The sequence below is a fragment of the Bubalus kerabau genome, chromosome 10 (assembly GCF_029407905.1).
Source record: "Bubalus kerabau isolate K-KA32 ecotype Philippines breed swamp buffalo chromosome 10, PCC_UOA_SB_1v2, whole genome shotgun sequence".
Lineage (NCBI taxonomy): Eukaryota > Metazoa > Chordata > Mammalia > Artiodactyla > Bovidae > Bubalus > Bubalus kerabau.
In genome coordinates, this window is record NC_073633.1 from 90,683,346 (window position 1) to 90,692,754 (window position 9,409).

The window sequence follows — 9,409 nt, forward strand, 5'->3', positions numbered from 1 at the left end:
TCCCTTCCAGACACGTGATCCACTAGAGCCCCTGGACTTAGGAACTCCTGAGGCATGGTTGACGGGGAGGCCCGAGGCCCACCCTGGTGCCCTCAGGCACTCCTGCTGCCCTTGGTGGTGGGAGGTTCCTTGGGAAGTCACAGTCATGGGACTTGCCTGCCACTGGGCAGTTCCCTGTGGCTCCCTCATGCCCCACGGGGCCTCCTGGCCACTGGGGGAGAAACCAAGATGGCTGGCGCTCCCTTGAGCCAGGGGCGTCGTAGCCTGGGCGCTGGGTCAGCATGAGCAGGGGGACTGAAGGGCAGGCAGGAGAGGTGTGGAGCCAGGCCCGGGGAGATGCTAGTCTTACAGAGGCCTGCCTGTGTGGCTCCCTTCATGCTTGTTGGGCTTGCTTTGTGAAGGATGGGGGTCCTTGGTGAGCTGGTGTGAAGTCCAGGGAGAGGCTGGCAGGGAGGGTGTCTGTTCTAGGTGCCAGAGACTTGCCAGCACTGTCTGCACCTCTCTTAGCCCTGCCCAGAGTGCTGGCTCACTCCTTCTAAAATGTAAGGGACAGAGGCCAAACCTGAGCTTGAGACCCCGTCTGCTTGAAATAAGGAGATGGGGATTGTGGGGGAGGAAAGCAGGCCTTGGTGTAGGCGAGGCTTTGAATCACCTGCAGAAGCTACCTGTGTCCATTCATCCATTCCTTGGCTCCAGAGCCCTTCTTGGGTGTCAGAGATGCTGGCTAGATGTTTTTAGATGTCCTGTTTCCTCCCCTTCCAACCTCAAGCCAGGGGAGTCTGTGTAGCCAGAGAGGCTTTACCTCCTTGGTTTCACGCCTTTTCAGATTCCTTCTAATAATGGTGGGGCCAGGGAAGGCCAGCTGGGCAAGGCCCCTAGATTAGCTCTCACTTTCTGCACCTTATTCTATGAACGCACCTGGTAATTGCCAGCTCTGCTTGGCCTTGTATTTCCAGGGAGCCATCTCCAAAAAGACTGGTGCACCTGAACCCCATCAACCAATTGTCTACTTAAGTATGATTAAGCCTCCCCCTTCGGCCTCTGCCTTTCCCCCCTGCCCCCTTCTCTGCTGGTCCAGACCCACCTGAGTTGTGAGGGTGCAGCGCCTCTCCGGGGAGCCACTTTTTCTCTGCAAGCTTTAGAGAAAAAAAGAAGTAGGGTACTACCTACTCACACCTCCTCTTACTCTTTGGGGAAGAGAAAGGAATGAGCTAGGGTGGAATGGGGTGGGGCTGGGCCTTGGCCGGGTAGGTAGGGTGGGACTGGGGAGGGAGGAGGGTGGGGTTTGCACAGGAAGAAGTGTGATATATCTGGACGTGCTGGAGGGTATCTGGACCCTGCTGCGGGAGTTCAGGCAAGTCAACTTTCCCTTCCCGGACCTCAGTTTCCTTATCTGTAAAATGGCCAGATTTGTCTGAAAGCCCCAAGACTCCATGTGTTTCTGTATCCTTTAGGTAATGACCATTTCGGGCCCTGTATTTCCCTGGTTGGTGGAATTACAGTGGTTTTGAGGGGAGCTCTGGAGTCAGATTGCTTAGGTTTTGTAGTTTTAATAGCTTGTGGTCTTGGGAGTGTTATTTAATTTAACCCCCAAGCCTCTGTTTCTCTAAGTGTGAACTAAGAGTAGCCATCCTGGTGAAGGTGCAGGTGTGATGGAGTTGTAGCTCCTGTGGAGGGAAAGTGAGAACCGCATATAAATAAAATTACTTCTGTAAAGCCTGAAGTCCAAACGCTCATCCAGTGCAAAGCCCACAGAAACTTGTAATCGGTCAAGGTAACATCGTGCCCTGTTCCCCACATGGAACAGCAGGAAGAATCACCCACGCAATTTAATTGTCCCCTCTTGTTTGTTGAGATTTTGGTTGAATTACTTAAATGCACATAGTAAGCAGTAGGTAATGGTGGTTATTTTCATAATTTTGTTTGGAAAGAAGCAGAGCAGAGAGCTCATTTATATGCATCCGTATAGCAGCATTTACAAGTGATATGCAAGAAAAACAAAACCCCCAGCATCTTTGTTGTCTGCCAGAATGAAAAAGCTCTTCTGTGTGTACAGTTTGTTCCTCAGGGCTCGATTTTTTTATCGCATATGGAAGTATTCTTGCTGAGTCAAAAAAAAAATAAAGTTTTTTAAAAAGTAAATATAAAGTATATAAAAGATCAACAGATTAAAAGCTCAATTCCAGGGTCAAATAATATGGTACAAATAGAAATTCAGTGAGAGGTTAGATCAGATTTGTCACAAGAACGTTAAAAAAAATCTACAGGCAAGAAATTTTTATCCAAAGCTGATTCTCATTACCCAGTTTTTAAAAAGCTTTCTTTTTTATGGTTATCCAGTAAAATTCTGGTGGTAAACCTTTGGTTCTTTAAAAACTTTTTTCACCTTTACTGAACCATAATTTACACCCAAACACATCCTTTTAAGAATGCAAGACACATTCCTTTCAGGTGTGCAGTGAGCTGGCAAATGTGTATACCCACACACAATTTTTAAACCCAAAGCTAATCTAAAGGAATTTATTAAACTCTAAGAACAGAGATCTGAGAAAGGTTAATGGTTTCCTTTTTAATTTAAAAAAGTGTCTGCAAAGGAATATTACTCTGTTTTGCAAAACAGAAAACTTACCAGTAATTAGGAGGATTAGTTTGTCCTGAGAGGTGACTGGCATTTTAAGCTGGAGTAGATGAATCACGGGTCCTAAAGAGCATCTGGTTTCAGCTACTGGCTGCGTCACTTAGGTCGCCTGGGCAAATAGGGCAAATGAGGCTTGTTTTGATTGTCTCAGTTTTTTCACCTGTAAATTGGGGGTAATGGTAGTTCCCACCTTAAAGTTCAAGCGCCAGGATTGGGACAGTGCATGGCAAATAGTAAACCTTCCTTATCAGATCTCTGTCAGCACAAGGGCTAGGCTGCTGCTAACTCTTTGAAAAGACCATCTCTGTCTCAGGTCAGCAGTTCTAAACTTTTTGGTCTTGGGCCCCCTGTGTGCTCTTAAACATTGAAGACCCTGAAGAGCTTTTGTTTATATAGCTTACATTGGTCAACGTACATTACATTCAAAATTAAAACTTAGACATTTAGAAAAGATTTCTTTATTAAAAAGAACAAACCTGTTACATGGTAATGAATAATAGTTTTCATGAAAAGAGACTTTTCTAGAACAAAAAGTGTTTCGTGAGAACAAGTGCATCTTTTAGGTTTTTCATGTCTCTGTAATATCTGGTTTAACAGAAGATAAGTAGATGCTCATCTGTCTCTACATTTAATCTGTGGTGATACGTTATTTCGGTAGAAGTATATGAAGAAAATCCAACTTCATTCAGATACAGATGGACAGAGGGATGGGGAAGGTCTTTTAACTTCAGTGCATGTAGAATCTTAGCTCCCCAACCAGGGATTGAACCCAGGCCACAGAGGTGAAAAACATCAAGTCCTAACCACTGGACCTTAGGAAATTTCTCTAGAAAGAGTATTTTGATAGCTTTTTCAGTGGATATTTATTGACAACTATACCAAAATTTAACAGGTGGTAGTTCCTCAAACCTTAGTTATAATGCAGACTCTGAAACAATATTCAGGAACTTTGGTACCCTATTATATTAAAATCCTTTGCTTTCTTTTATACTTTGAAATGATCTGTGCCAGACTATTGGTTATTTAGGAAAGGGGGTTCATTGAGTGACAGACCTTCAAATGCTGGCCATTCCATTACATAGTCTAAAAAGTTAGACGTGTTAATGTCACCACTGGTCCCATCAGAAAAATCTTTAGATACTGGGAAGCTGTCAAGCTCACTGTAGTAGATACAAGTTTTTCAAAATTCTAATTTTCATATGAAAGCTCAAAAATTTTCACTGACCATAAAGTTTTCCTTGAAGTGACAGGTTCACCTTATTCACTTTTGAGAAAAACATCTGTCAAATATATCCAAGTCTAAACAACTAATGCCACTTAATTTTTCTTTCAAGTTAAAAAACATTATTGTATGAAAAAACATCTAGTTCATCATGCAGCCCAAGCAACTGTCACTTATTCGTTATATACCACTGTGCAGCAGAAATGCTGCATGTATTTAAGGCTTGTGATTTAAAAAATAATCTTTGCTACATCAAGGACATTTTGGAGTGGTACTAGCTTGCTTTTTCCCAACTGTGACTACATGGTGGTGAAGAACATAGTGATTTCTAGTTTGATTCATGCTGAGGTACTACTGTTTTACTCCAATGTTAACACAATTGCAAAAATCATATCTTAGTGTTGTTATCTTAGTATTATTATGAAAAGAGTTTAACTTGAAGCCCCTCTGAAAATCTCAGGGAACCCCAAGGGCCCATGGACTATACTTTAATACTTGTATTATATAATATGTATAATACTAGAAATGTTGTCGCTCAGTCATGTTTGACTCTTTTGTGACCCTATAGACGATAGCCTACTAGGTTTCTCTGTTCATGGGATTTTTCAGGCAAGAATACTGGAGTGGGTTGCCATTTTCCTTCTCCAGGGGCTCTTCTCAATCCTGGGATTGAACTCAAGTCTCCTGTGTCTTCTGCATTGTAGACGGATTCTTTACCTGCTGAGCCATCAGAGAATTCCCATAATACTAGATAATACTCTAATATATAAGACCTAGCACTTTTGTGGTACTTTACTATGTGCCAGGCACTTTTCTAAGGATGAATATATATATATATGTGTGTGCATATGTATGTATATATATACACACACACACACCCATGTATCGCCATTTTTTACTTTGTCTCATTTATACACACAACAAATCTATAAGGTACATTCTTTTATTGTCTCCCTTTTAACAGAAAAGGAACCAGAAGCACAGAGAGGTTGATGACTTGCTCAAGCTAATAGCAGAACCAGGATTCAAAGCCATTCTCCAAGATCGAGCTCTTCCTTTGTACCACTGGGTAATTAAACAAACCCCAGGCGGCATGTAGCCATTTTCTTCCATGGCGGAATGGGAGTAGACAGGCAGTATCTGGAGGGAGAGGGCTCAGGAGTGTCATCCGGGTACCTGTCCTGACCTCTGCCCTCTCCCCTTTGCCCTGCTAGGATGACCTCTCGGGAGCAGCTGGTGCAGCACGTGCTGCAGGAGCTGCAGGAGGCGGTGGAGTCAGAGGGCCTGGAGGGTCTCGTCGGTGCCGCTCTGGAGGCCAAGCAGGTCCTGTCCTCCTTCGCTCTCCCCACCCGCCGTGGGGGGGGCCCCGGCCCCCAGGTGCTGGAGGTGGACTCAGTGGCCCTGAGCCTGTATCCGGAGGATGCGCCCCGAAACATGCTGCCGCTGGTGTGCCAGGGCGAGGGCAGCCTGCTCTTCGAGGCGGCCAGCCTGTTGCTGTGGGGTGACGCGGGCCTCAGCCTGGAGCTGCGGGCGCGCACGGTGGTGGAGATGCTGCTCCACCGCCACTACTACCTCCAGGGCATGATCGACTCCAAGGTGATGCTGCAGGCGGTGCGCTACTCCTTGCGCTCCGAGGAGTCCCCGGAGATGACCAGCCTGCCGTCCGCCACGCTCGAGGCCATCTTCGACGCGGACGTCAAGGCCACCTGCTTTCCCAGCAGCTTCTCCAACGTGTGGCACTTGTACGCCCTCGCCTCGGTGATCCAGCGCAACATCTACTCCATCTACCCGCTGCGCAACCTCAAGATCCGGCCGTACTTTAACCGTGTCATCCGCCCGCGCCGCTGCGACCACACGCCTGCCACGCTGCACATCATGTGGGCTGGCCAGCCGCTCAGTGGCCACCTCTTCCGCCACCAGTACTTTGCACCCGTGGTGGGGCTGGAGGAGGTGGAGGCCGAGAGCGCCCACCCCGGCCCGGCTCCGCTGCCCCCGCCCGCCAAGACCTTGGAGCTGCTCAACCGCGAGCCTGGCCTCAGCTACTCGCACCTGGGAGAGCACTCCAGCGTCACTAAGAGCACCTTCTACCGCTGGCGGCGGCAGTCCCAGGAGCACCGGCAGAAGGTGGCCACTCGCTTCTCGGCCAAGCACTTCCTGCAGGACAGCTTCCACCGCGGGGGCGTCGTGCCGCTGCAGCAATTCCTGCAGAGGTTCCCCGAGATCTCCCGCTCCACCTATTACGCCTGGAAGCACGAGCTCGTGGGTTCTGGGGCCTGCCGGGCCCTGACCCCCACGGAGGAGCTGACGAAGCTGCCGGAGCGACAGGTTGCCGAGGGGCTGGGATGCTCCTCGATGGCCGCGTCCAGCCCTGGCGTGGTCTTCATGCAGCGGGCCAAATTGTACCTGGAGCACTGCATTGCCCTGAATATGCTGGTACCCTACCGCTGCTTCAAACGCCGCTTCCCGGGCATTTCCCGGTCCACCTACTACAACTGGCGCCGAAAAGCTCTCCGAAGGAACCCCAGCTTCAAGCCAGTGCCGGCCCTCTTGGAATCTGGGCCTCCCCAGCCAGTGCCGGTGGGCGAAAAGGCCTTGCTCCCTTGGAAGAGTGGTGAGGTCGGAGAGGAGGCAGCGAAAGCCACGGGTGGGGGCCCACCCGCCCCGCGGGCGTTCCTGCCCCTGAGGGTGCCGTTGTCCCGCTGGCAGAGGCGCCTGCGCAGAGCGGCCCGCAAGCAGGTGCTTGGTGGGCACCTCCCTTTCTGTCGCTTCCGTCTCCGCTACCCGAGCTTGTCGCCTTCCTCCTTTTGGGTCTGGAAGAGTCTGGCCCGAAGCTGGCCTGGAAGCCTGTCCAAGCTCCATATCCCGGCCCCCACCTTGGGCAGAGGGAGCAGGAAGGAAGCAGAGGAGAAAGAAGCTGGCAGGAATGTGATAGCTGCCGTGGGCCCCCCTGCAGGGACCCGGCCAGTGGCAGCTTCTCCAGGGGAGGATCCAAGGAAGGCCACAGGAGGGCCTTCCAGAGAGGGGGCCCTGCAAGAGGGGCCCACGGCCCAGGGTCGGCCCCCCAGTGGGTCCCTGTCCAGTCACCCTGTGGTGACAGCAGCCGCCGCAGGGGGCCGGGATGGCCAGGTGCTGGTGATGGACATGCTGGCCACCACGAAGTTCAAGGCCCAGGCCAAGCTGTTCCTGCAGAAGCGCTTCCAGTCCAAGAGCTTCCCCTCCTACAAGGAATTCAGCACCCTCTTCCCCCTCACCGCCCGCTCTACCTACTACATGTGGAAACGCGCCCTCTACGATGGTCTCACTCTGGTGGACGGCTGACAGGGAGGTGTGCAAGGGGCTGGGAGGAAGGAGGACCACTTGGGAGAAGGTCAGAGGCCTGAGTCGCCCCCCTGGCTTGGCCAGGATCACTTTTGCCTCCACGGTGTCTACCGTGACTCCGAGGGCAGCTTTGTTGTTTCCCAGCTCCAGGGCAGAGAGAGCCAGAGACCGGCCATCTGGCCTCCTGTAGACAGCTGCAGGACCAGGGATGTTCTCTTCAGTTGTTTACCATTCTTATTTTTATTATCGCGTCTTGGTTTTTTTAGTCTTTTGATTTAAGTGAGTTGGCTGGGCCCCCTTGCTCGTGTTGGAAGCTCTATGTATGTGGGGACCCGAAGGGAGGTTGGTTAGCTACAGCCGCTTTCAGCTTTTCCCAGGGACACAGGGAGTATTGTAGCGTGGCCATCTGTCCCATTGGGCAGAATATATGCCTTCAGTTTCTTTTGGGGGTTGGCACCCTCTTTACTCAAAGATGTTTCCCAAAGCAATGTTAGAGATCAGATGTGGAGCAGGTCATAACTTCTGCTTGGTGCCCCTAAGGGAGAGGGTGCCAGGCTCCGTATGAGCAGAAGCAGAGATGAAGAAGGACCAAGGTTGACCTCTAGGGGAAGGTCCTGAGCCTGATCACTGAGGGCTGACCTGTTCATTGCTAGGAGTTTGGTAAAGGGCCGGGGGACAGAGCCTTGGGTCTCTGCTTGCTGGTGCTTGGTGCATCTGCTGTGGACCCCTCAGCCCTTGGGGACCCCCATTTTTCTGTTGAGCTCTGCAGAGCCCATGCCCCGTCTCCAGTGAGAGACCACACAGGGGCCAGGCAGGTGAGAGACTGACTTTGCATTGTCCAAAAGTGAAGTTGGAAAACCAAAGAAATAAAGTGATGTGGTGCTCACAGCCCATGGTCTCTGGTATTTGTTTTTGCTCTAAGTGACTTCTCCTTCCCACGTTCCCTTTGATTTAAGGAGACTGAGAGTGACCATTTCTTTTCCTAGGTTCAAGACTTGGACGGAGGGAATTGCTCTGGGGTTTCTGCTTAGAATTAGATGTTGACCTTGGGTGTTCTTCCAGCTGGGGCAGGGCTTTGGCTGCCTGGAGAGATACTTCCCAACAAATGGGAGTTGTTTAGTTGTTCAGTAATGTCTGACTCTCTTGTGACTTTGTGAACTATAGCCTGCCAAGCTCTGTCCATGGAATTCTCTAGTCAAGAATACTGGAGTGGGTTGCCATTTCCCTCTCCAAGGTATCTTCCTGACTCAGGGATCAAACCTGTGTCTCCTGCATTGGCAGGCAGATTCTTTACCTCTGAGCCACTTGGGAAGCCCCAACAATGGGAGAAAACTGGCCAACTCAGTATGCTCAGAGGCCAGGCCAGCATGAGTGTCAAGTCAGTGTCAGGCTTCTTTAGTCTTTGAAATGCACCCAGGCAGGCTAGGTCCAGTCGCAGGTGAGGAAACCAAGCCTCAGCGTGGTTCACTTACATGCCCCCTCCAGCATGGCGGAGTATTAAGGCCAGACTTTTGCTTGTTGCAATGCCGTGTCCCTGGAGGAGAAGTTCCCTTTGGCCCTTTCTCCTTGTGTCTAGGTATTCCACAGTAGCTATCATCCTCCTGGTCTTGGGGAGTCATTCTTGGTTCTGCTATTTTTCACCCCCACATCGGTGCATCAGCGAGTCCCATTGACTCTGACTCTAAAGTATGCCACTCCCCTTCATGCTGCTGCCCCACCATCTCTCCTGGTCCACATCTCAGGTTCTCCCTGGCTCCTCCTTCCACTCCTGCCTTATACAATCCATTCTCCAGAGGGCAACCAGAGAGATCTGAAAGCGAAGTCGGGTTCTGTCACTTTCCTATCTGAAAGGTGTCAGCGGCTTCCCTTCACTCTTAGAATTCCTTGCATTGCCTTACACAGTCCTTCCTTCATAAACTGGTCCCTCTGTTGTCCTTACCACCACATGCAGCCACGCTGGCTGTCTCTGATCTTGAACGTGCTGTGCTTACTCTTGCTTTAAGGGCCTTCGCCTCTGTTCCTTTGGACTCTTTGCTCTCTGCCTGGAGTGCTTTGCCTTGTTATCTTTACAGGGCATGCTCCCTAACATTCAAATCTGAGTCACTGCCCCACATCCCATCTACATTCTCTACGTGGTGCTTATTCCCATCTGTTTTTGTTGTTTATTTACTTACTTGATTGTCTTACCCCCACACCTCCTTAACCGTATAAACCCCATGAAAAGCAGGTCT

The 9,409-nt window shown here is 50.2% G+C and overlaps 1 protein-coding gene and 1 long non-coding RNA gene across 2 annotated transcripts; one reads left to right on the forward strand and one right to left on the reverse strand.

Moving 5' to 3' along the window:
- Window positions 1-378: 378 nt before the first annotated feature.
- Window positions 379-3,355, reverse strand: LOC129620665 (uncharacterized). The gene is made up of 2 exons (XR_008698647.1): window positions 2,630-3,355; window positions 379-1,667 (listed from the first exon to the last, which is right to left on the reverse strand). It is a non-coding gene; the product is annotated as an uncharacterized LOC129620665 (long non-coding RNA).
- A 1,466-nt stretch (window positions 3,356-4,821) lies between these two features.
- VRTN (vertebrae development associated) lies at window positions 4,822-8,066 on the forward strand. Its single transcript, XM_055536439.1, has 2 exons — window positions 4,822-4,929; window positions 5,075-8,066. Exon 2 carries the CDS (start codon window positions 5,076-5,078, stop codon window positions 7,176-7,178), a length of 2,103 nt encoding a protein of 700 aa, XP_055392414.1. The 5' UTR covers window positions 4,822-4,929; window position 5,075; the 3' UTR covers window positions 7,179-8,066.
- Window positions 8,067-9,409: the final 1,343 nt, after the last annotated feature.

Coding starts and splice junctions, on each gene's coding strand:
- VRTN (XM_055536439.1), top strand. CDS start 5,076: ATGACCTCTCGGGAGCAGCTGGTGCAGCACGTGCTGCAGGAGCTGCAG.